This window comes from Falco rusticolus, chromosome 1 (genome assembly GCF_015220075.1).
Source record: "Falco rusticolus isolate bFalRus1 chromosome 1, bFalRus1.pri, whole genome shotgun sequence".
Classification (NCBI taxonomy): Eukaryota; Metazoa; Chordata; class Aves; order Falconiformes; family Falconidae; genus Falco; species Falco rusticolus.
The window spans coordinates 71,628,222-71,655,044 of NC_051187.1; the positions used below are offsets into that span (position 1 = coordinate 71,628,222).

The 26,823-nt window shown below is 40.0% G+C and overlaps 1 protein-coding gene across 4 annotated transcripts in view; it reads left to right on the plus strand.

Annotated features, from left to right (window-relative positions):
• The first annotated feature begins 968 nt into the window (after positions 1–968).
• ATP8A1 (ATPase phospholipid transporting 8A1) overlaps positions 969–26,823 on the plus strand; it is a 117,502-nt gene continuing 91,647 nt past the window's right edge. Inside the window, exons 1-7 of one of the 4 annotated variants that reach the window (XM_037384024.1) lie at positions 969–1,177; positions 11,968–12,082; positions 13,950–14,049; positions 16,615–16,713; positions 20,772–20,817; positions 22,801–22,841; positions 26,430–26,503. In XM_037384024.1, coding sequence (XP_037239921.1) covers positions 1,129–1,177; positions 11,968–12,082; positions 13,950–14,049; positions 16,615–16,713; positions 20,772–20,817; positions 22,801–22,841; positions 26,430–26,503 — 524 coding nt within the window. In that variant the 5' untranslated portion in view covers positions 969–1,128. Of the gene's footprint in view, positions 1,178–11,967; positions 12,083–13,949; positions 14,050–16,614; positions 16,714–20,771; positions 20,818–22,800; positions 22,842–23,750; positions 23,825–26,429; positions 26,504–26,823 lie in introns of those variants that run through there. The other 3 variants (XM_037384014.1, XM_037384032.1, XM_037384042.1) reach the window with 3 other exon arrangements.

Below are 26,823 nucleotides of genomic sequence, written 5' to 3' on the forward strand. Positions count from 1 at the left end.
CCGAGACATAGGTACAACATGCCAGAGACACATTGCTCAGCCTGTTGCAGGCACCCAAGTGTCACGTTAACAGTCTCGAAGCAAAATTGCCGCTGTTGCTTCAGCCTGAGGCACCTGCGGCTGGGACCTCCTTCCCACCAGCCCACACGGACGGGGAGCCTGGATTCACGCTGACTCAGGGCTGTCAAACCGCGGCACTCTGACTTACGAGGTTAAAAATAAAAAGCTGGGCGAGAGCTTGAAAGCTGCCGATCAAACTGAGAGGAGCAGCACCAACCCTCGCCCCCCTGAACGAGGGCTTTAGAGCAACGTTTTAAATTCCCTCTCCGGATCGGCGCCTCCCGCCCCTCACCGCGCCCTTCGCCCCATTCGCGCCTCCCGAGGCTGCCCAGGAGCCCCCTCGACACCAACCGACCCTGGCCAGCCCCGCAGGCTCCCCCGCCGGGCCTGCCGCCCTCGGCGCCCCGACCGCCTCCGCCCAGGCCGCCGGGCCGCGCCGCCCCGACACGCCTGCACCGCCCGAGGGTCGTCGCCCTCGGCACCCCGCCACTTCCCGCCCCGCCGAGGCTGAGCTCCGCCGCCCGCACACCGACCGCCTCCCGCCCGGGCCGCTGCGGACGGAGGCACCGGGCGAGCTCCCCCCCGCCCGCCTTTAGAGCGGGGCAGCGGCCCTGAGCTCGGCGCGTTCCATTCCTCTCTCCCCGTGGGGTGGGGGGCACATCGGAACGCCGTCGCTCGCTGCAGAAGGGGCACGTAAACGGCCCGCAGTGCCGGTGCCCGCTGAGGCGCAGCGTCCCCGCACGCCTGAGCCCGAGGGGGGGCGGGAGATGGCGGCGGGAGGGCGCGGGACGGGGCGGGGGGGGGGCGGAGTTGGTAGGTTCCGGAGGGGGCCGGCGAGCGCGGAGCGCTGGCGCCGCGGCTGTCAGTTCGGCGCGGCGCCGCGGGCGGAGGGAGGCGCAGCCGGGGCGCGATCTTGCCGCCTCGGGCTGCCGCCGGGGGGGCTGCCGGGGGGGCCGCTGCCGGGGGGGCCGCTGCGGGCACCCGCCGCCCTCGGCCCGGGCCTCGCTGCGGCGCGCGGCAGGTGCAGGGCGCGCAGGCGGCCGCGCCGAGGCCGCCCGCCCGGCAGCGATGCCGGCGGTGCAGAAGACCGTGTCGGAGATCCGCTCCCGCGCAGAGGGTAAGTGCCACCCGGCGCCCGCCCGTCTCCGCCCGCAGCGGGGAACGGGGACGGGGGACCCGGCCGGCGCTCCGGCACCCTCCGGCGCGGAGCCGCGGCGGGGTCTGCGCCGCCTGGCCGGGAGGGGGCGGCGGTGGCGGCGGGGAGATGAGGCGGCGGGAGCCGGTGTCGCGCCGGCGGCTGCAACGCCGCCCGCCGCGCCGCCGCTCACCGCGGCCTCCGGTGGCGCCGCGACCCCCGGCGGGGCTGCGGCGGCGGGTGCTCGCCGCTGCCGGGCATCGGCCCCAGCGGCTGGGGCGTGAGCGTCGCCGGCGGCGGCGGTGTTCTCCGGGGGGTCTCGTATGCGTGGCCGTGCGTTGCCCCCGGGGCGGCGGGCCCCCGGGCAGCGGATCCCGAGCAGAGGATCCCCGGGCAGCGCGCTGCGCGGCAGCCAGGCCGCCTCCCGGGGCGGGCGCTGTTGTGTTGTGCCCGGTGTGTCCGGGCGCAGGGCCCGCGGCCCCCAGCGGCGGGCGGGGGGAGGCGGCGGCTCAGGGCCCGGCGTGCCCGCCCTGGGAGCGGGTCGGCATACCTCGGCTGCGTGGGGTCCGCCGGTGTACGCGGGTCGTCAGAAATCCGCGTTTCTCACGCGGGGAATGTGCCTGAGAGCATCACACCGTGCTGATGCTTTGTGCCTAGCTACGGCTTAGGATTGCTCAGCCTGCAGATGGCAACATGTTAAGAGCTGCCTTGTAAAAAGAGTCGCTGCAGTGCAATTGTATTAATAGAGTATTTATTGCATGCAAAAGTAAAATCTGAAGTCGGCGATACCAAAGCAGCGGTCTGTTGGGACAGCTTATGGTTTCCAGCTGCTGCAGGTAATGCTGCCAGCGGCACTGTAAATGACGCATGCTTCCCCTGGCAGGTACGCAGGTTTTATCCTTTTGTCTGGAAGTTTTCGCACTGAAACCATTACATCTGGTTCATAATTTTTTTGGCTTTGTTTGGCCATATAGGGAGGTGGAAACTTTCTCCCTCTCTTTCTTCCTCCTTCCAAACCAATCATATTTTATTTGTTTGTTCTAGGAAGAGCAGGAAGAAGTATAGATTGGAAATAGGCTGTTACCTTGATGCTCTTTTCTGTTTCTCCCTCGTTACATGCTTTCTTCCCCCAATAGTAGGTTTGTAGGAGGTCTGGCTCTGCCTCTACCTAGGAAATGTTAGCTGGCCAAGAAAAAGAAGAATGCATCTTTCTAAGCATAAATGAAGAAGGTACATCCTTCCAGGGACGCTTTTGAAATGCATTTACAACCAGGGCAGCCATGCTGCTATACCCACAGTGATTAGTAGGTGTGTGTAATGGGGCTAGTTAAATGTCCAGATTTTTAGTGCTTAACTTCAGTTCCTTTCCGGTTATTCTTTTTCCAGACAGTTAGTTTTCACTGCAAGCTTAGCACAGATAAATCGTGAAGATTGATGCTGTCTTTAAAATTATCTAAGTACAGGAACCTTAATTGTTTTTAAATGAACAAATGTTATGTTACCTAAAGGTAAATGTCAATCTAAGATGTGCAGATGCAGTAAAAGGGGGGGGGAAAAAGACCCAAATGCCTAGCTTATTTGAATAGTGTTCAAGATTGGATGACTATAGAACAGTTGAATACAGGGTTAAGAGGGTTCTCAAAAATACTTTCTTTAGGACTGAAAATAGGTATGAAACTTATTTTAAGAAACCTAACTTTCAGAAAATTACATGATAGTTTTTCATCGTAGCAGTGGAGTTATTGACTTGTATTATCCTATATTATAGTATTACTAAAAAATAATTTTAAAATGCTGCTGTTTTCTTAATCTTAATATGATGGTGTTCAAGATTGGATGACTATAGAACAGTTGAATACAGGGTTAAGAGGGTTCTCAAAAATACTTTCTTTAGGACTGAAAATAGGTATGAAACTTATTTTAAGAAACCTAACTTTCAGAAAATTACATGATAGTTTTTCATCGTAGCAGTGGAGTTATTGACTTGTATTATCCTATATTATAGTATTACTAAAAAATAATTTTAAAATGCTGCTGTTTTCTTAATCTTAATATGATGCCTAGTAGTTAATTTTAATAATTTTCAGTTCAATTTATTTATACTCACTTCATTCACAACAACATTCATAACAATTACAGTGCAAAGTTGTTGTTACTGGCAGGGTCCCTCTGTGTTCTTTGAAAGTCAGTGGTAATGCTGTAGTCACAAACAGCATGTCACAAAATGAGACAGTTCCTTAGGGCAGGGGTCCTCAAACTTTTTAACCAGGGGCCCAGCGCACAGATGAAGTGGCAGGCAGCCATCTGCGGCTGCTTGGTTCCCCCCCAAACCCCGGCGGGGGGGGGGGCGGGGGGGCTCTTTAAATACCGGGGGCCGGATCGAGGACCCTGGGGGGCCATACCTGGCCCGCAGGCAGTAGTTTGAGGACCCCTGCCTTAGAGTATCCTAAGACTTGTGGGGATCTGATAGACAAGCTTAATACTACTTCCCTTATTCGAGAATTTTTGTATTGTGTCACTGGGATTAAAACCTCATTTTTTTCTCCTGTGACTGCAGCAAGTAATTTCTGCTTCAGAGGCCTTTTTCCATGGATCATGAGCTACCTTATCAGGCTGGACTGTCTTGACATCATCTTAGAACTGAGCTCTCTGACATGAAGAGATAGTATGTAATAATAGACAAAATCAGCTGTTGTGCTTGGATGAAATAAACTAAGTCCAAACTGTCAGAACAATGCGCACATGTATCATTCTTAAGAATTGTTCGACAGTTGCACAGAAGAATTGACACTACAGTCTGTAGATTATTACAAAATAAAATTGTAGGTGTTTGCATGCTTGTAAGACAGTATGTAACCTGCATAGAGAAAATAATGTGGTTTAAAAGGAGCTACTGGTTTTCTGGCATTCTTCCAAACCTCTGCAGGTTCTTGTGCTCTTCATGGTTGATGAAAGATAACCAGGCATGGTTATAACTTTTTTTTTTTTAATAGATTTTGTGCCTATGATTCCTGTTGCAAAGAACACCTGCAGTTCACCATAAGCCTAGGAAATGCTACAGTTCTGAAGTGGTACATGTATCGATAAAATCTTGCTCAAGGCATGAAAGATCTGGCCCTCCTAAACAAACTTAGGAAATCACTACATGTGTTTTTGCCAGCAGTAACCTTTATTCAGAATTGTACCTGGGCTTCAGACATTTGGTGTTGTGGAAGCAGCATTGGTGTCATCTATTCTGCAGTTGCAAAACACGTGGGGAATTCTTGAGTAGTGTAGCCTACATCTAGCTTTATTAAATACAGTAATTAACCGTGGGGTTTTTTAGCTATATATAGCTGCACAGTTAATACATGCATCTATTAAATAATATGAAATGGAGTAATTTGAAGCATTTTATTTCTTTTGAGAGACTCTGGGAGAGTGGATTTGTAGTTGGCAGATCTTATCAGGGTTCTCTGCAGCATTAATGCATTTCATCCATGTGTTCATGGAGTTCAGTGAATTATATTGGATTGTTGAGAATGGGCAGAGTTTCGAGGTACCATGATACTGCCTACCAAAACAGTAGGTAATAACTAGTTCTTCTTATTAGTAGAGGTAAGTGCCTGTATGAGAACTAGGTGAAGCTGAACCTTCTGCATGATGAGATGACTTCCAAGAGAGAGTGTTTCAAAATTCTGTAATAGTCTTCAGCAGACCATCTGTTTTTATATCCTTAGGTGTTTCTGCTCATGGACTACAGGACTATATAGCATTTTACTAGATGTAGCGCTCATTATAGTCACTTGTGCCTGTCTTTCTGCCAAGTCTGTTTTGTAGACTTATGTTAGATCCTAGTGACTCACAATGGGGAAAAAGACTGGTCTAGTTCTAGCACAGGCTTGGCCATCTCAGCGGTACCAGCCTATTCAAGTAGGTCATTCCCATTCCCTTCTGTGCTCTGACGCCTCAGAAGGACAGACTGATGGATCAGGTTCCTACTGGCTGTTCTGTCATTGAAGATCTATCACAGTGTTATGACAAATTCCTGATCCTAACATCGTTTTCTTAATGATACCCTCTTCAAACTGCTGCTTTCTTTAGGAGTGTGAGCAAGCAGACTTACTGTTCTGGTTTCAGCTAGGAAGAGTTAATTTTATTGCTGGTAGCTGCTTGTAGTGCTGTGGATGAGAATAATGTTGATAGCACACTGATGTTTTAGTTGTTGCTGAGCAGTGCTTACACAAAGTCAAGGACTCTTCAGCTTCTCATACTACCCTGCTAGCCAAGTAGGCTGGGGTTGCACAAAAAGCTGGGAGGGGACACAGCCAGGGAAGCAGACCTAAATTACCCAGAGGGATATTCCATATCATGTAACGTTGTGCTGAACAATAAAACTGGGGGGAGTTGGCTGGGGGCCATCAATCACTGCTTGGGGACTGGCAGGGCATCGGTCAGCGGGTAGTTAGCGATTGCATTGTGCATCACTTGTTTTGTATATTCTTTTATCATTATTACTGTTTTCCCTTCCTTTCTGTCCTATTAAGCTGTCTTTATTTCAACGCACAAGTTTTACTTTTTTTCTGAATCTCTTCCCACTGTGGGCAGTGAGTGAATGGCTGTGTGGTGTTCAGCTGCCTGTCAGGTTAAGCCACAACACTTATTCATGTAAGAGGTTCTTGGCTACAGCACCAACTTTCAAAGCTTTTGAATGCTGTGCTTTGAAAATAAAGAAGATATTTTTAATGATTAAGGGAAGTGCACTGAAGTCCTTCTGGTGATTTTTTTTTTTTCCCCTCCCTTTCTTTCCATATTGCAGTCTATCTGTATTTGTCCATTTCTTGTAATGAAAACGAGACTAAACTGTTAAACTACCCTACCTAAAGGAAAAATTGGATCTATGGAAAATATTTGGACAGCGTTTACTCTTTAGAATTTATTGTTGTTGTTTTACTAATTCAGAAACGTTTCAATCCAAACTGGTTTAGGAAGAGTCCCTAGAAATACTGTGTGTTGGAACAGAGTTGGTTCTTCCAAAGATATTTTGGAAACAAAATACAGTCTTTAATGTGTTCTCTTGTTGGAGAAAGCTCAGGGTGGTTATTTGGGGGCTTTTTTGTTTGTTTCATTGGTTACATGTTTATTTGAGCTTTGTTGTTGATGTTATTTTTGTTGGCAAAACTGAAAACATGTATTCTGTGCAAAACCAAACATTTTGCCATGACTTGTTTTTTTTCAGTTACAGCTTGTACTCTGGGAAGTAACTACCCAGTCTCCATATTCTCAGAGCTGATAGCAATTCTGTCTCCCATTTTTTTCTTGCTTTTTCCTACTCTTGTGTATAATTTACTTCCATTCTTTAATTTTGAACAGATTGTAGGAAATCCTGAACCAAAACCTTGGTTATTTATTGAGTGACTTTGAATGAAATTTGTGGTGCATTGTGGTTATCCATCAACAATTTCCAAATTCGTTGTTCTGCCAGCAAATAACATTCAGAGTGTAGAACAAAATGTTATATACAGTTTTTCTAGTTTATGCAACAGCTTTGTAAATTAACTTTTTGATTAGGGCAACAGTTTCATTCCTTTGATATTGAAGTACATATTTTTATGGGGTTTGGCCCTGTATTGACATAACAATAATCAAATGATATTATCAGAAAGTGTGATTCTGAATATTAAGAGAAATTAGTTTTGAAACTTGCCATTTGTTCGTAATAAGTTGTGAGAGTAGTACGATGTGTTGGCATTTCCTATTCTTTTTAAAGTGCTGATTTTCAAGTCAAATGCTTTTCTGTCAGTGTGGGCATGTAAGAATGTATGTCTTAGGATCTGTTTGATAATTCAACTGTGGATAAATGTTCAGCTCAACTCTGGTTAAATATCAGCAATGTTGCAAGCCACAGCAGAGTAAGAAGAGTCTTGGAATATATTCGTTCTTCGTCCTGAATGGCAGGTCTTACTAGTACAGCATCACAGTTCCTGTCTGAAATGTGGTAGTTGCTGGTTTATTCTTGCTAGATATAAGACTTCAAAATTATTACTGAGAGGTATTTCAGAACTTGTTGTGGCCTTTAGGCCAAAAAGGGTGATGCTACTTTTAATTTTAAGCCCTGGAACAATGCTTTTCTGATAGCTTAGTGTAATGAACAAACAAAAGACGAGTTAGGTGGACACCAGTTTAACACCTGTAACACAGCAGTAACTACACTTTTTTTTTTTTTAAGAGATTAGAGTGATTGTTTCATCTGAAGTTCTTACTTTTATACTTCACACTGATGTTTCATAATAAGAATTTTCTAACAACTAATGCTTTTCTGTTGTCTCTGCATGTGTTCTGGAATTTTTGTTCTTCCTGTCTGGTTTCTATATGTCAGGTTTTTGTATCTTTTTGTGTGTCAGCTTTCCAAATGTTTGGGTCAGCGCTCTTCTGTTGTCTTGGCACCTTCTACTGAGTTACTGAAGGGCAACCAACTCTTTCATTCTTGCTGTGTGTTAAATTCATCCTTTCAAACACACTTTTATCAAAAATATAACTACTTTCTCCAAGAGATGATCTGGTAATATTTCCCTTCTGTTGTTAAATATGGGCATGTTTTTATTTGTTCCTGCAGTTAGTTGTAGACAATATTTTTATAACAGGGCAGCTTCTGCTTATTTGATTAACAGGCTGAGTTTATACAAATTGGTTTGATGCTAATGCATCCTCACTTCTGGAGGAAGAATATAGCACTTGGTAGTTTCTTTGTTGCAAAGTCCTGAACTTTATGTAGGCGTGCTGCACCGATGTGTGAGACTTTATCTTAGGTTAGTCAGCAGTTAAGCTCTAGCTTATAGTTTGGGTTTTTAAAATTTCATAGAAACGTAGTCCTTAAAAGGTTTGAGATGTAATGCATAAGTTTTTAGATATTTTTGTGTATGTGTATACACATACAGACAAATACACAAACAGGGAAGAAAAACTATCTCCCAGATACTGAGCTTTGTGTGTCAGTTAGGTCTGTGTACTCTAGTGAATCTATTACAAAGTTTAGGCAGGGAGGTGATGGGACATGTGTAACCTTTAAAGCTTTCAGGGTAGTATAATGCACCTAGTGTAGGAGAGCTGGTTTTACTGAAGCTACAGAGTATAAAGGGCTATGTGTGAGGCTCAGAACTTAACTCCTGAGATTGCTTTTTAAGTGAAAATTGGGGGGAAAAACAAAGTTAATTCAAGGTAGTAGGAGGTGAGGTAGTGAATGTTTATGAAGCTCCTCAGCACCTTTTGGCTGTCATTTTGATTAAAGGAGAACAAATAAATGCTGTAATACTGATATATGAAAATAAATGTCTATAGTTTGGCAGTTTGTTTAACAAACAGGTAATATACAGTGTTTAATGCCTGCTAACACTTGCTTTAACTCTATCATTGTCAGGCTTATACTGGCATAAGTTTTTAAACGAATGCTTTAAAATTGAAGTAGTACATTCCACAAACATGTAAACTCTTTCCTTATTTCCTGAACTTAGTCAGGCTAGGTTGGTACTGTTGGCACAATAGTTTCCAAATTTTCCACCCAAGTGCTGTCACAGGAGCTGTATTTCGTGTTTGCTCCTTCATCAAGCAACTAGACTTTTAAGTGTCCTATACCCAGAATGAAGGTGAGCTCACCATGTGATGGATTAGGGCTCAGTCAGGTAAAAACATGTGACTGGATGTGCACCTGCAGTTTGGCTGAAAACCTAGTTTTCTTAAAGATGTAGCTGTATCCAGTTGTGTTATAGGTATGTATGCTTATGGAATTGTGTGCTGGAGGTTGTTTGTAGCCAGTTGTATGATGGTTGTCACTCCAAGGAGGGGTTATGACAAGGAATAGGAAATTGCCTGCTTAGTCTGCCACATACACCTGTGTGGTTCCTTGAGTCAGGGAGTATTGTGTGGGCACCTGTTCAGGTGGGCCCACTCTGTTAGGCTGGCTGCCCTTCCTCTGAAGGGTCTTCTTGAGACACATACTGAAGTTTGAATAGAAGTGTGTTATATATGTGCCTTCCATTGGGGGACTTGGAAGGAAAGAAACAGAGAAATTGTAGTGGTTGAATGTAGTACTGGGGATTTCCCCCACTGAAATAGAATCTGTGAATTCTGAATGGCAAATGGCACGATATTACAAGTTTCCACTGAGTCTTTGCACAATGTGTGGAGACTTGTCCTTGCAAGGTGGTGTCTGAAATGTACGTTCTGGATATAATGAGTAAGAGGCTATGTAGTGGGCCAGTGGACTGGAGGATGACTTGCGTTTTGCATAACCTGTTTGTGGGGATGTATAGAACATGCTAGAAACAAGCTTTTAAATTAAGGCTGTGCCTGAAAACTATCTTTGACATGCATATACATTCTGATGTATTCAGTTGCATTCTAACATTTTTTTTCTATGTATCTTTCTGATTTGGTATACAGAATGAGCGGTGCTTATTTAAGAAGCAGCTATACACACATAGATTATTGTTATAATTTTAAAACTCTTTGGTGATTGATTTATGCCGTACCTGTGTTTACTCTGCAAGCTCTATCCTGAATAGACTGCTTAGGCCTGTTGGTCATCAACGTAGGAGTGTTTGAAAAAACATTAGTGAAAATTCTTGAGAGAGAAGAATACATTAGTATCCCCTTTTACAGATGAAAGGTGTGATGCAGGTTGGTACAAGATTCCTCATAGTATATAGAAGAATTATTACAAAGCTCAGTTTTCACTGACTAGTGGAGGCAGTTGCTGGGAGTGTCAGTAAGTCTAACAATACCATTTCAAGTTAAGCACACATAAAATGAAGAATATACTGGTGCCACTTCTGGGAATAATCTGGCTAGTGTCATGCAGAAAACTTGTAGCAGCTGAAGGAATGGTGTCCCATTAACCAATGAATGCTTAAGTAGCCTTGGCTTCCAAGGATCACATCCTTCCAGCTCAAGACTGGTCCATCACAATGACCAAGAAATCATGAATTGGCATGAATTAGCAAGGAGCCCCTCACAAAACTCAAGTAAGTATAAAAAGGGAACATGGAAGAGGTGAAAACAGGGACAGGTGACTGAAAAGGAGCATAGAGAGATGGGGTAAGCTAGCAAAGCCAGACCCTGCTCGGGGTTTAATCTGGTGAGGGGCTTGTAGAAGTCCTTCTTGTTCTCCTTCAGATGTAAGAGCAGGAAGAAGATGACAGTGGAAAATGTGAGCCTGCCTGCTGAATGGGGCAGGGAACCTAGAGGCTAAGGATGCAGAAAAAGATGCAGTATGTTGTATCTTCTCCGCTTTGGTCTCTACTGGTAAAATCAGCCCTCAGGAACCACAGGTTCCTGATATCAACTGGAAAATCTGAAAGAAGAACAACTTGGTGGAGGAGGAGAAGGTTAAGGAACGCTTAAACTGGGAATACATGAGTCCATGGGATCTGATCAAGTGCATTCATGAGTGTAGAGGGAGATGGCAGGTCTCTTGTTAGTTAGGCCACTCTCAGTTATCATTGCAAAGTAATGATGGTCAGGGGTGGGGGCTGTTCTGGAGGACTGGAAGAATATAATCGATGGCACTGTAGGGTAGTTTACATTATTAGTTTTCTGTGTTTGCTTAGATTCAATTGTGGCAACTAATTTTCTATCAATATTTATCAGAACAGGTGATTTATGCAAATAAATAGAATTAGTCAATTTCATTTAAGAAAGCTGTACTAGACACATGCTTTTTATATTTAATTTCATTGCTCAGGCATCATCTTGGTGAAATGTTTTTCTACCACTGAGATTAATGGTTAAATTTTTTCAATACCACTGGGCTGTGTGTGTGTAACACCAGTTTAAAAGAAGCACAAAGGGGAAAGTGTGTTATGTGTATATTGGACGGTCAGTGAGTGATGAGCAATTGTATTGTGCATGACTTTGTGGTGTTTTTGGTTTGTTTTGTTTTCTTGGGTTTTATTTCTCTCTCCCTCTGCTTTTTGTTACAATTATTATTTTTACTACTATTTATTTATTTTTACTTTATTTCAATTATTACACTGTTCTTATCTCTACCCACATGTTTAACCTTTTTGCAGTTCTCCCCATCCCACCGTGCAGGAGGGGGAGGGCATGTGAGTGGCTGAGTAGTTGCTGGCTGGGGTTAAACCATGACAACAATATAGAGATATTCTGAGGTTTTAATGCTTATTTACCAGATAATTATATTTTTCATTACATGTTGCTTAGAATTTCTGGTATTACTGGTATATTCCTGAACTTCTTGCCTTTTTCTTGTGTTAGTGTTAATATTTTTCTCTTGGTGTCTTCCTTTTAAAATATTTACCTCACTGCTGGAATTAATTTCTGAAATTCTGCAGTTTTTAACTCGAGATCACTCAGCTGGGAGAGATGGATGAGACTGACCTTTTTTGGGTTTGAGTTCTCCCTGTCTCCCCCCATCTTTTCCTGCCCACCCCACCCCTAAAACGCTCACTTCTGGGTTCAAGTGCATCAGTTGACAAAAAAAAAACACAAAAAAAAAATTTCATATTGCTATGAAGTTGCGCAAGCTATTTAAATGTACTCATGAATTCAGTAGATTTTACATTTATTATTCATTATCATAGTTTTACAAAACATCTTGACTATATACTTTAATTTTTTATGTTTTTTAAAAGATCATTACTTGTGAGAAGTGTGAAGGTATTGAGTTAATATTCACAATAGATGTATTATTTTGTCATGAGATGCCTTGAATCTTGTGTATGTGTGCGTATATATATATTTCTGTTTATATGGAAAACCATGGTGTGTTTTTACAGGGTATGAGAAGACAGATGATGTTTCAGAGAAAACTTCTCTAGCTGATCAAGAGGAACTGAGAACTATATTCATCAATCAGCCTCAGCTAACTAAATTCTGCAATAATCATGTCAGGTATTAACGAGTGGTTTTTGTTAGTACACATTTAATTTCAGAACATTGCATGTTCCATAGCAAAAATGAAGAAAAGATTCTGTTTATTCCACTACTGTAATTTCCTCTGACCACTAATTACAGTCTTGGACTCTGGAGGGGGGAATGAAGTGAAATGAGGAGAGCAGCAGAGCTGCTTCAATTACAAACCTGACCTTCTGAATTTTTAAGAACAGGGTGGAGAAGGTACGGATGCTTTACTGCTGCACTATCAGCATGTCCCTAGAATATGGATTTCTTCTTCATCTTTCAGTTCAGTTTAAGTTCAGTTCATCTTTTAATTTATTTCTGGTAGCTGGATGTCAATGCAGATGTACTTTACTTGAGCATGGCATAGTTTGTGCTTTGGAAACTCTTTGTCTTTTTCATTTAGCCAGTTACAAAGATGCTGTGGTTGCTTATGAAACTAGTTTTGAATTTTAAGTTCAGTCTTTAGGATTCTGCTGATGATTCATGTTGTGGTTGGTTGGTTGTTTTTATTGAATTTTAAGTCAGACACTAAATACCCAGAAGTAATGTATGTTTAGATCATCTGGTAACATCCTCAGTTCTGTTGTTAAAATTCAAAGTAAATGAAGGCAAAGATACCTCTGTCCCAAGTAGGTGTGTTTTTTGAAGTTACCTTTGATAATATGCAGAAATTTTACAGGCATGGAGAATAATGTGGTGAGGTTTTTCCATGAACCTGAGAAACTTTATAATGCTTTTTCTTTGTGTATGCAACTTGTCTTTTCTGTCTTTTGCTTTGTTTTCTTGACAATGTTGAGTTTTTCCCAGGATACGTTCATTCCCTCTTTATATTACTTTGACTCTGCATAAAACAGTCAAATCTTACTAACTTTAAAAGGGGGTTAAAATACTCTTACAAGACTTTTGCTTGTAAGTTTCTGGCATGATTATTTTCACCATTATTGTTTTAGAACCTTATATAGTAGCCTTCTGTTCTTAAACAAACAGAAGGCTGACAGAGAGGTGGGAAGTCAAACATTTTGTTATGATGGCTTAGCAGTGATTATTATGCTAGGATAAACTCTGTCCTGTTCCTCCCGCCTAGCAAAACTACACTTAATATCCAGTATTTATCAGTTAAAAATAAAAAAGTAAACTTTCCATTTAGTGAAGGGGTGTAGGTTTTTACCTTTTAATAGATTTTCATAATTTTAATTATTACTTAAATGCACCATTTCTATTCAGTTGATCCTGTTAGGTTTTTTTGCATTGAATCGTGCAAACTCACATGCAGCGCAGAAGCTCCACAGCTCCTCAAGTCCTGATTTAGCACCCTCCTCATTATGCACAATGTCATACCTCTTTCTCCAAGACCTTTGTCCTAACTGGAGCCGTTGTGCAGCGTTACCTGCCCAGTGTAGGCTGTAGCTTGCAGGGTAGGGTACTTGACTGGGCCTGAGAGCTGCAGGCCTGGGGCTTCAACCTGCTTCCTCAACAGCAGTGGTGTAACTGCTTGCCTGCTACCTTTGCTTTATTTTTTTCTTCTCCTCATCACCTGTAATTGAGCAGCAGCAGAACTTGAGTGCTTCCCACAGAGCAGGCAGAGGTGATGAGGGAAAGTCTTGCCTCACCATGGAAGCTGGTGACAGTCCCTATGGGTGGCAGGTGCTCCCTGGGTTAGCTGGTGCATGGATGCCTGTGCAGAACAGTCTCTGTACAAGTCTTTTGGTTTCTCTTTTAGCTAAAAGAAATCTGTTTGCTAGCACAGAAATCACAAAACGTCCTATTTGAAAGCTTGTGTAACTCGAGAGGGAGATAATACATTTGAAGAATTTTTTGCACTGTAATAATAGCGCATGTTTTTTTCTCTCTTTGTCAGCACTGCAAAGTACAACATAATCACATTCCTGCCAAGGTTCCTTTATTCCCAGTTCAGAAGAGCTGCTAATGCATTTTTTCTTTTTATTGCATTACTCCAGGTAAGATCAACAATAAGATGCTCATGTTTGAAACTTAGGACAGTATTTATACCACAGACAAGTGTTCTGCAGAGATACTGAGGTGGCTGTACCATTCTTTCCAAGCTAGTTAGCCTTCAGAATAGCTGTGTTGTGTAGGTGTGCCTTTAATAAGTGTTTGGTTTTGTGGGTTTTTTACTCATTGGAGATAACAAAATACACACAAACATTTTTGTGTAAAAGAGGTTAAGTATTGCTGAAATATTGACAGGTGAAAAAGGCTGTTGTGACAGAGGAATTGAATTTTAAAATATCTGGCTTACACAGAAAATGTTATGTGCAGTTGGCATTTCTTGTAATGAGTAGTACTGCTTAAAAAGCTGAACTTCATAAACTTTAGTCCTGTAGTCTGTTATGAGGCGCAGGAATTGCAGTTGAGGAGAAGTGATTACTTACGCTTAGAGTGAAGCTGATTAGAATTGAAGTTGAGCCTGGATGAAGAAAAAGCAGTGGAGTCCAGTACTATAGCAGCTATTTCCCATATCCCAGATGATTAACTGTGCTGGTTAAGAAGAAAGAACAATCTTTTCTATACCACCACTGTAGCTTTATTCAGTATGTTTGTAAAGGGCTATCCCTGACCCAGCTTACTGAGGCTTTTTTTAAGAAGTACATAATGTTTTGCAGATATATCGGAATATTTTAATTTTGCAGTAGTTCAAGTTTATAAAACAGATTCTAGGTTTTCTTTATACTATTCTATGAATGCAGCAGCTGATGGTGAATGAACATTGAACTGTGGACAGGTGCGGTGATAATTACCATTGACTAGTTCTGTATTCCAATCATATTTGATAAAAACACATTTTCTGCATAATTTCTAGTGCATTTTTAGAAGGTGTTGATGTGTCTGTTGTGGAAATCATTGTGTTAGGAATTGACATACCAAACAAAAATTACTAAAATACTGGCACATATACTGCCATGTGTAGCTTTTCCTCCCTCACTTCAGATGTTTCAGCAAGTGAGAGTTGATTCCTCTGTGTTTACTCAGGTTTCTTCGCTTCTGCTATAAGTGCTTGGAACATATTCTTAGGATACATCTGCACAGGTAGCTTACACTGTTTTCTAGAGGGTAAAAAAGAATTCTGAAGTTCAGGATTTCATTAGGTTGTCTGCCTGCAAACATGTGGCTTGTAAATAAACATCCTTTTGACCCCATCTGGCATCTCAAGCTAATCCAGTGGTCCAGCAGCTTTTCTTGTCCCACTGTGTACGTCAAGCTAGTAGCACAGAGTATGAGGCTTCAGAAGCTGTTTGAGGCTTAGCATGTCTCATGGCAGGCTGGCAGGTGTGTGCACGGTGAGGAGTTGGAAGGTGAGGAGGTGAAAGGTTAGGACTTAGAAGCCCACCATCTCCTATCAGGCTATCAATGAGACTGTACTGGCAGGAGTAAGAAATACGGGGTAATGGAACCAGGGAACAGGGCGGTGCCCCTTTTGCTTTCATATTTTACCTGGAAAATAATACGTAATTGGAATGGGGGAGTTTGGGCATATGCATAGGGAGGAATGAAAGGGTAGGAGTAGCTGAAGTGGTAGATCCCTTTCCTTTGTAGCCAACACATAGGTGCTTGCCCAACAGTAACTTTTTGCCTGGTTTCCATTTAATTGCTTGAAAAATGTGGTCTAGAGTAACATGGAAAATAGATCTATATAGGTCTTACTCCAAGAAACATAGCATATGTACATATCATCCTGTTTTCTTCCAGAAGCACAATATGATGGTAGCAAAAAGAAATTTGTAGAATTCATAACTAACATTGGCTGTTTTTCAAAACATCTTATGGTAAATTGAGGATGTCTTCTAACCACATTGAGGCACCACTTATTAGTGTACTCTCTTCTTGCAGAGATCTCATTGTAGTCATATGTGCCACATTGCCTGTTTTAAGTCTGTTAAGGCAGCAATCCTCTCGCCAATCAATGTTGCCATTAAGAACTCTAGTCAATATAAAGATAATTATGGATAACTATCCACATATATCACATAAGTAGGTGAATCTTCTCAGCATTTACTTCACATACACATTTGCTTGCATCATCTGGGCCCATACCTGCTTAGCAAAAATGGGTTTCTTGAAATAGTCTGGCAGAAGACAGCTATTTGAAATTTGTCAAATAATAACTAGTGTAATACAAAATATCTCTTAGATGTTAAAACTGAAAGGAAGTAAAAATACCTTGGACTTGTGTCCACTCTAACAAAAGTCTAAACTCAAAAAAATTAATTGTATTTTAATGTAATCAGAAACACAGAAAAGGAAGGTGAATATTCTCCAAACACTAAAACCTCTGAAAGTAATGCCACTGAATACTATGCTGTTTAAAATGCAGATGTTTTATTGTATCAGCTGCTTTTGAACTGAAGACAATAACCTTCTCTTGGAAATAATCAGCACCGTGTTTAATAGTGAATCCAGTTGCCTTGTCTGTTTTTGCACAGAAAGTACTGCTTCTTGTATTAAAAATATGTTTCCAACCAGCAATGCAAACAAATTTTTTCTCTCTTTTTGTTTTTTAATAGCAAATACCAGATGTATCACCAACAGGCCGTTACACAACATTGGTCCCTCTCTTATTTATTTTAGCTGTAGCTGCAGTGAAGGAGATAATAGAAGATATTGTAAGTATTCTATAGCAATATTTTGTAAATAGCTTTCAAATTTTTCATAAATTATATTACAAAAAAATTGTTGAAGAATTCGGTACTGAACCATTCTTGCCTTCTGGATGCTTTCAGAAGATTAAATCTTTAGAATATGATGTTACGATTTGAAGTTTGTTTATATACAAGTGACAATAATATGGCAAAACAGTGTCTGTTACATTTATTATATAGATTGTTTCTAGCATAGAAAAATAGTACAATTATATAGATTGTACTAGTTCTCAGTAGTGAAGTACAAGCATATTTTTAAAGTGTAAACTGGAGCTAAAGAATCCACAGAACCCAGTCAGGTCCAGAATATTATCAATTTTCTCAGATAAGCGCTTCTCTAAAAGAAGACTTTGGAAGCTATTGAATTCATCTCAAGTGGAATCTATTTCAAAACCGAATAACCTATAAATATGTATTTGGTTAAAATATTTTTTTTCTTCCTTCATGAGCAGGAGCAGAGTCCTTCACTCCGACTAATTATACTTGTGAGATAGATTTAAGCTCAATCTGTGAATTATATACTAGACTAACATTTTATAAAATACCTCCATACCTGAAACTGGATGGATTTTTGTTTAACACCCAAGTAATTCCTGAACCTTTCTAAAAAATGTCTTTTAACTCTCTACTGGAATTATAATGTGACACTTTTAGTATGTTTAGAATAGTAATTTATTTTGTTTAATAAATTTCAGATGAATGAGTGCAGGTCATTGATGTGCCATTTTTAAAGTTTTAAAAATGGATTTTCTCCAGTTGTAAAATCCAGGTCCACATATCTGGTGAATCTCTTTTATTTCTAAAGTCGCATTCATAAAGTCCTTGGTTTCACTGTTGTGATTTTGCATGGTTTTGTAGACAGCAAGGGGAATAGGCCTTTTGCAGTTTTTCCCATTGTTCGAGCCCAGCGTGATTTACTATTAGTCTTTCATCTCTTGGTGCTAAGTGTGATATGCTGACATGTGATGGCCAGGAACAGACATGGAATATCTGTCCTTGGGCAGGTGCTCCCACCTATGCCAGGCTTTCCTTGGTGCTCTCCAGTCAGTGTTTGTGATAGTGGTTATTATGCTTTCTTCCTTCTTGCGTTGAATGAAAACTTTAAAAGAGCTGGGATATTGTTATGGTGGAAGTGTCCATTCTGACTTCTTATATTTTATGGGTAGGGAAGGGAATTCTAGGCTCTGTTACACTTCCTACGAAAGATACTGGGGTTTTCTGGGTACCTCCCTGCCTGCTCCTCACTGAAAGCGTTTGGTAGATCCCATCTCTCTAATTTGCATGGCATAGTTGAGTCTTTCAGTCAATGTCTTTTGTATCTAAGGAATTAGTCTTGATGATTTACCCACATCACTCTAGATGCCAAGAATTTCTTCATCTGTTCTTATTCTGTTCTAGTTCTGCAGATATGCTGTGTGGAGAACAAGAAGTTAGATACATCATAATGTGGCAGAGTGCCTTGTCTGCTAGAGGAGTAGTGTTCCCATTTTTTTAAATTGTGGGCTGTTCTTCTGCTTTTTGGCAAGGATTGTAGGTAGTATAGTCTTTCCCTTCACACAAATAGTATGCTTCCTGGGAGCATCAGATTTGTTGTGTTTGAGCAGAATTACTGTCTATGACCAGAAACTGCACAAATGATCAAGAGGAAGAGTGATGAGCTGCAAAGAAGCTCTGAAATGGAGGGTGACTGGTGATGTGCTGCCTTTCTTGCTGATACAGTCAACTCAGCCGTCTCCTCAGTTACCTCTGTGAGTGGATGGTTGGCAAGATATATTGGCGCTCTGGGTTGTATGAAGCTCGAGGGCCACAGAGTGGTCCTGCAAGAGGCGATGATGTTTCCGTTCAATGTTTTTGTTTTATTTTGCATTTCTAGTATTTGCTGCCCGATACTCAGCTTCTCCTTAAATGTCTTTGTTGCTTTCCCTGTACATAAACAAAATCTCTTTTAAAAAGAGCCATAAAATCAATTCACGTTCTTTCAGATATTTTTAACCATTCTGCTGTTAATGCTTACAGACTTAACACCATCTGTCGGTGTCTAGGCAGATATAAAACTGAGGCTGCTGCTACTGTACAAAGTGTCCTTTTTAAAATTATCTCATCCACTTGCCTTTCTTTTGTGTCATTTGTTCCTACCATTTGCTCTTTGCAACTTGAAGTGCACAGTTTGGGGGCAGGGGGTAAGACAGGGAACAGGTCTCATGTTTTTTGCATGTATCGGCTAAAACAGTAATATCCTTATTACCAAATATTACAGAGATACCTGAAGGCAATTCAGATATGATTTTTCTTTCTGTTAAGTTTATTGCCTCAGCATGTAGTTAATTCCTGCTGTACTTACTTGAAACTAAATTGAGATGAAGGAGCTGATATAGGTGCTAATTTGAAGGCTCTGCGTGTGTTTATATATATAGCTGGTGGTAACTTGATTCATTTCTCACTTGCATAGCCGACAATAGTCCAAATGAAACAAATTGCTTTGTAGTCGAACAGGTATGAAATTCAATGTTGCCTGCTGGTTATATCATGCAGGAATATTTGGCTGACTGACAATGGTACCTTTTTTCCTGGGAAAGCTGACCACTTGCTACATAGTAAAATATTCAGTGTGCTTTCACTTAAACTTAAATTCTCATTATGTCTTAGTTTCTTTACACAGTGGCATATATAAGATCTCCAGGAATGGTTATTCTTCATCTAATATCAAAACAAGATTAATTCACTTTTGAATGGGAACCTTATATATGGATATCAATAAATATACTTGCCAGAATAATACTTTAGCTCAAGAACCAAATGCTTCTTTTTCTGGAATGAAATCCCAAGCAGAAGATGTTAGCATAAGACATTGTGCATGAGCAGCATGTGTTTTCCATATATGCTTCAAAAGTGCTAGCAAAATTTGTGACATGCAGACTAGATTATCAGCTGTTCCCAATGATTTTCACTCATAATATCTCAGAAAGCAACTGACATTGAACTGTTACTTTTCGAGCTGGAGGAAATTCTCCCTGTGTGCAAATAAACACTTGCTTTGGTCAAGGTATTATACCTTCCCACTGATCAAAGGATATCTAACTGTAAAATAAGCCATCTTTTTGAAAGGAGAATTTGCTGATAATCTGTGAAAATCTAGTAAAAAATAATAACTAAGTCTTTGCAAAGTAATCAGGTGGCCTTTTAATAAATAAATAAATCTCTTACATAGCTTGACTTATTTTTTTCTTTCAATTTACAAGATTGCTTCTGATTTTCTTTGTATTACAAAGGCATGAATTCTGTAGCCTTATTCAAAAAGCTTACCTGAAACAGTTAGTTCTATTTAAGTTAATTTTCCAAGTCATGTTCTTGTTCAGGAAGAACTGAATTGATTACTCTTAAATACTGTGTTTAAACAGTAGTCTCCTAAGCCTTTTGTAGCTGAGTTTGATTGTACCTTGAAAATGCTGGTGGCTCGTAGCTGCATCAAAATATTTCTGTCGAAAGGTTTCTCACAGCTATATTAGAATTGAGGGACATCATGGCCTGTTCAGGGTGGAGGGTAGGGGGTGATGAATTTTGTTTCTCTGTTTGTCTTCGTTACTGTTGCTGAAGTCTACAGGCACTTGTGTGGAAGTGAAGTAGTATGTTTGTACAGTCGTTGCTTGACTTCAGATCTGTATGAGACACTTTTATGAGGAAAAGTTCCATGATCTTTGCTGTAGTAGAATCATCACCCAGTTCCAGGAAAGACAAAGTTACGGTACACAGATACCCTGCTTCCTTATATAAGGAACTTCTTTAAATTGCAGTCGGCCACGTGAGATGACTTTGTAGTACTACATGATTAGCCTGGAACTGGGTGTGACTTTGCTGGTGATCGTAACTATGTGAGTAATCCATAGTCCTGTTTAAAATGTTTTTTTTAAATCAGTTCATTGAATTGAAGAGTGTGAGGGGGTAATACATGTGTGCGTTATCATAAGTGTGAAAGATTTATCATGTCAACAGAAGTCTTTAACCACTGTGCATTTTTAATTTAGAAAAGGCATAAAGCTGATAATGCGGTGAACAAGAAACAAACTCAAGGTGAGAAATTTTTTAAGCCTATTAATTGTGGGTTTGGGGGGATTGTTTTTTGAATTCTTTGCCAATAGCAGTAATGTAACTGAAGTGTTGACAGGTAATTGAGTGGGAAATTGCTTATGCAGATTACCTCAAAATTTGGAATTTCAGGTGTCTCAGCATGTTTTCACGAGTCTGAGTTGTCATCTGTGAGCTGGTTTTAACCAGCTAAACCATCAGGAAACAAATCCAGAAAGAAAAGCTGACCTTCCATTTAGTGGGTTAAACTGGCTTATCAGAGGGCCCAACAAACACCAGAGGCAGGAGTGAGGACACGAGCCTTTGCTTGGGACAAGGGCAGAACAGGACCTTCCCTTTGCAGGGGTAATGCTGTGTCAGGTCAGCTTGGCTGCATGTGAAACAGCCTTAGGATGTATTTCAGCACTGCAAATGCTTCTGCAGCCAGCACTTCTTAAGAAGCCCCTGGCAGTTTATTTACATTTACATTTCAGACCTGCAGAACTCCACTGGTAGTTACTCTGCTGTAGCAGTTTGTGAAACTTACCTATCTGGATTGCTGCAAGATGTATTTTCAGTTCTCATCAGTTCTTTCATCTGGTTGATACAGTGGCCCTACAAACAGTATTGCTAATGCAAGGGGATGGAATTAGGTACTTGGTGACACAGTTATCAAATGTCTTGGGTTCCTTAGGACAGTATTACAACCAGTCCTCACTCTGGATCTGTAGTTATCCCAGTGAAGGGAAATGGTTTGTCAAAATAAATTCTGTGTAATGATCATCTGATTCGTGAGACAGTCATTAAAATATCTTGCTTGCTGTCTGAAGGGCAGACTGCTCCGTTTAGCATTGCCCTGGCATGTCAGCACTAATAAATGTGGAGGAAGGAAGGGTAAGAGAATTTCTCTCTTCCTAAAGAATTATTAAGCAGGTTAAATAATGACTCGCAGAAATCACTGAGATGTATGAGAAGAGGGATCAGTCTGGACAGAACCCCAAGGAAGACTTAGATGTAAAGGCCATATGTGTTCCCACAATTTGATGCACTTTTTTGAAATCAGCACATGCTTGCATAAGAGTGGGATCCCAATCAGGTACTTCAGATAAGCATCCTGATGGTTTGAAAGCTGGGAGACATAGTGAAAGAGAACAATCTCATGGAGCTAAGTATTGAGACACAGCAAACTATTTCTTTTAATTTAATTTTATTTCTGCATGTCAATCTTCAGTAGTTTGGTAGCTGATGCTAATGAAGAAAAGTCACCTTTATTATCCCCTGAGAACACTTGAATTAAGTGAAAACACTTAATCTTGGCAATTAACTGGCCAACAAGGCATGTTTTTTGTATCTTAGTAGCAATACTTAATACTAGAGTAGCGGTGCATGCTTGCAATATTAATTGCTACTGATGGAGAAAATCTATACTAAATCTCATGCTAAATGGCACAGGCTGAATTTTGGGGATTTCCAGTGTGTTAATGGAGATATGAGAGAACCTTGGGATCATTGCAGTTATGTCAATAAGAACAGCTGAATCACAAACTTGCTGGTGACTTTTTATGAATCTTTTTTCTGTATGAACCTCATCAGTATTTGAAGTGAGAAAAAATTACTGAATTCACACGCACACACCTCCAATTTAATCTTTTTTATTTTGGAACCTTTTATTTCAATTACTAATTTATTTTAGAAGGTACCACATTGTTATACAATCTATATCAGATTTAATTGGTTCTCAAACTCTGTAAAATGTTCTGATTGGCTTTGTAATAAGATTCTGTAGTACAAAACCTGTTACACAGAGTATGTGCTGTATAACTGAAGTGCTTGACCTGAATTCATAGAAACAAGCATGCTGTAAAATATTGTGTAAATGAGCTGTGTCTGTATGGCTTTTCCTAAGGAATCTAACACATACCTATATACTGCAGTTAGATTGTACAACTGGAAAACTCTTTTTCTTGTTGTTTTTTTTTTTTTTGCCAGTACTACGAAATGGTGCATGGGAGATTGTCCACTGGGAAAAGGTGTGTGTTTATATTGGTGACTTTTAGAGCATAATGCAGATTTAATATTTGCTTTATTTCTCCAAATAATTGTAATTGTAAAGAATTATCTGGTATGGTGGGAAATGTATAATCTTTTATATTTTATTTTTTGTTTGTTAATACTTGTCTCTTAAAATCTACTTTTAAGTCAAGTCAGTTTTGATGGCATGAGTCAAGCAAAACTGACATTAAATGGTAGTCTTTAAATTCAGTGAAAAATAACTTTAATAATATGATTGACTTGGGAGTATTCGTATATGGCAAAACTATACAGTTCCTAAGTATTATTTGCTGTGCCAAGGCAGAGACTTCTTTCTGGAAACTGACTTTATATATTTCCTGAACCTCTTTGGCTTAAACCACGAGAACTTTAAAAGTTGTTATGCAGTATCAATTAGGAAGGGACTGTTAAAGGTAACTTTCAAGAACTAAGTGTTATGCTGTTTTACCTAATCCCGTAGTTTTACTGGTTTCCATACCTGAAAGCCTGAACAAAATTTGACCCACAGTAATTTGGAGGCAAGGTTCGGATGAAATTGGTTTATACCTTTGGAGAAGCAAGAATAAGGTATATAGCACGATGCAACAGAACTGTGATCTTAGGGGAGATTAATTTCTTTTTTAACTCAGTTTCAGTCGTCCAATAAAGTATTTTACAATAACTAGCAAAAGTAAAGAACTGCATTAGAGAAGGTCAGGATTAGGCCTATTCAGATTTCCAAAGAATTCCAGTGACCTTTTAGCACCTAATACCTATAGGCTTCTCTAAGTGTGTGAGTTTCTAACTGTCTTTCTAGTAAATTCAGCAGGTAAATATTTACTGTGCTTAAAACAAAGGGATAACATATTTTGTCTGAGACCATTAACCGATTCCCAGTTTTCTTTCAGGTAGATGTTGGAGATGTAGTTATAATAAAAGGCAAAGAGTATATACCTGCTGACACTGTACTGCTCTCATCAAGGTAGAGATGCCCACTGATGCTTATAGTGTAGAGGCTGGTTTCTCTACCCTGCATTTATTTATTTATTTATTTGTGATTGCTCCAAGGAAATAAGGAATAAACAAAAATGCTGCTGTTCCGAAGTGTGGTCTTTCGTTCATTCAGGCATTTATCATTTAAGGCAGTGTTTCTTTAAACTGTGGCAGTTAGTTTTAAAATTACACTGGTGTTCAATTTAACCCTAAGAAAAACTTGGTATGTTATTTTGTTGTTGGATACAATACAAAAAAAGGCTGATTCTATGTCTAAAAATTTGACCTCAACTGCCATATTTAACCAGGTTGGTTTTTTGATATGTACCTAATGAATTGCATCCTATAAATAAATTAAACTGGGTATATTACAGGGAACAGAAATGGTTTTTAATGGATATAGTTGCCAGTCTGATGGTTGAATCAGGAAAAAAAAGTGAACATAAGATGTGAACCATCAAATTAGCACTGTCTTTATAAGCTGAACATTCACTTCATTCTCTAATAAATATGAATAATTTTGGCACTGAAAGCAAGAGTTAATTTATAGCATATAATGCAGTGACTTTTTTTATGTGAACAATCAGAGGTTGTTTATCATCATTTCCTTGGACAGTTTTATTTAAGAAATCCACATCATGTGGAAGATGCACATTTTTCAACATCTATTTGATCAGGTCAATAGACAACGTATTATAAGAATTTTTAAAATTAAGATTATTTAAATATGATTAATTTTATTTTGATTTATTAATGTATGTTCACAATGCAATTTTTTTTTTTCTGGCACGAGTGGAAACTTCATTGTTAGGTGTATGATTATAGATTAGGTATAAAACCTCTGTGATCCCACTGAAATCAATTAATCCACTCAAACATACAATTAATAAGATTAGGATCTTAGGCATTTCTGTGACAGACAGTGGTATAGACTAGTACATTGTTTATTCCATCTTCCATTATATCTTAAAATTAAGTGTAGCAGTTTCTGAAACACTTCTACTAAATTATTATCGTGTAAAGTAGTTGCCAGATAATACTGTAAATTTTCCCCACAGTCTGTCTTTAGTGCTAATGTTTGTTGTATCTTAGCTGGTTTTTGTATTGAATGTCCTCTATAAACCTTTTACTTCTGCACTTTTAGAAGCGTTTATAAATTTTATTGGTGTTTCTCCACCAAGATCTTCATAGGCAATACATCATGCAACAAGAACGCTTGTTCTATTGGCATGATAATAGCTTCTGTCGCACTAACCCTAGTGTTGTGTAGGCAAAACAGATTGCGTCCTCTCAGAGCAGCTTCTTTATAATCTTCCTGAGTAGGCTCCTAATTTGAGTCTTTGCCTAGATGTCGTTACTGTTTTGCCCTTGTGGATTTAGAGGATTCTTGCATCACAGTGTTCTCCAGTTGTAGTTTCCACGCAAAAATACCAACAGCCTGCAAAGCCTTCTTTCTGAGCCTTGTGCCCCCTGTAGGTATCCTACATCACATGTTGATAAATTGAAATAATAGTGAGCTGCTACTGGACTCAGTGGAACTGTCGTTACCTCTTTGTTTAGCCTCACTTTACAGCCCTTGTCAGAACACACTGTCCCAACTATGACCATTACTCACCTTGAATTTTCCTGTCAAGTTTTCATCTAGGGTTCAATTTGCAAAGGGGACTTCTTGAATCACGATTGCTTTTCTGGCCCCAGTCCAGGCATTTCTTCCAGATAAAACTTCCCTCTTAACTGTATTACTAGTGTCCTGTTGCATCCCTCCTAACAGGAGAGAACCTGGTGTTACTGCATTACTTCTAATTCTGCCTGCATACTAGCAAGTGCGTTCCTTCTCTACCTCTCATCTCCATGTATCTTGCATTCTCCAGGAAGACAGTCTCATTGATTTTTGCTTTCCAGGTGTTCATTGATGCCCAGTTAACATTTTAGTTTTCAATAGCAATGTGAGCCTGTGGGCCTGGTTTTAATTCACACTAACAATATTTGGTTCTTTTTACCAGCAGTTGCAGTTTCTGGAGAAAAAGAGGATCTTCATTATTTTTGGAAACTATAATCTCTTGCAGTGAGAAGGACACAAACATCTGAGATTTAATTCCATTTGGTTCTTCCTAGTTCAGTGTATATAGAAATTTAGAGCTGAAACAAAATACAAAATATTTTCAGCATGTCTACATAGGAAAAGGTTCTTGTCACCTGACTTTTCAGAAAGATTGGTGGAAAATCTTTTGTTGGGCTTTTATTTTTGTAATTCGTGTACAGAGTGGCTAGAAACTTTGTCAGTTGAGAAATAAGTGTTAACAGCTTTTTATTTTTCCTGTACAACGTCAACGTATTCTGCAGCTTAAAATTGGTGCCTTAAAGTAAAACGATCCACTTGAGTAAGAATGAAAATAACCTAGCTCTTTTCTTTCTGACCTGATTAAAATAGATTTTGAAAAAATTGCCATCAGACATTTTAATTAACATGTATTGTTTGTATAATAATTTCAAACTCTGTCTTTTTGTCTTTGTCCATTTGTTTTGGTTTGTTGGTTTTTTTTTTCCTGTCACTTATTTTTCTGTTCTAATCATTTTCAAACTGGGATGTGTAGGTGGCAGTAGGGGAAGTAGTGAAAGTGACCAATGGGGAACATCTCCCAGCTGATCTCATCAGTCTGTCATCAAGGTTAGAATAAACTAGTTGCACAGGATACGTGTATGTGGGTCCTCGTATACCAAATATGAAGAACACTGCTATGCTGACAGTCTTTGCTTTGCTGTTCACCTTTCTTCAACAAAACCCACACATGTAAATTAGAAGGGGTTCCTTTGATAAAAGTACAGATCATAAAAGTGTAAATACATGATAACACTCCAAGAAATGAAAATTTCTTTGTCCTCTTTGTTTTTACACTATCCTCGTGAAATTTTATCAGACAAGTTGTCATTATATAAACACACAGTAAAACTCCAGTATAAATATGTGTTTAATTCCTTAGAGCAAAT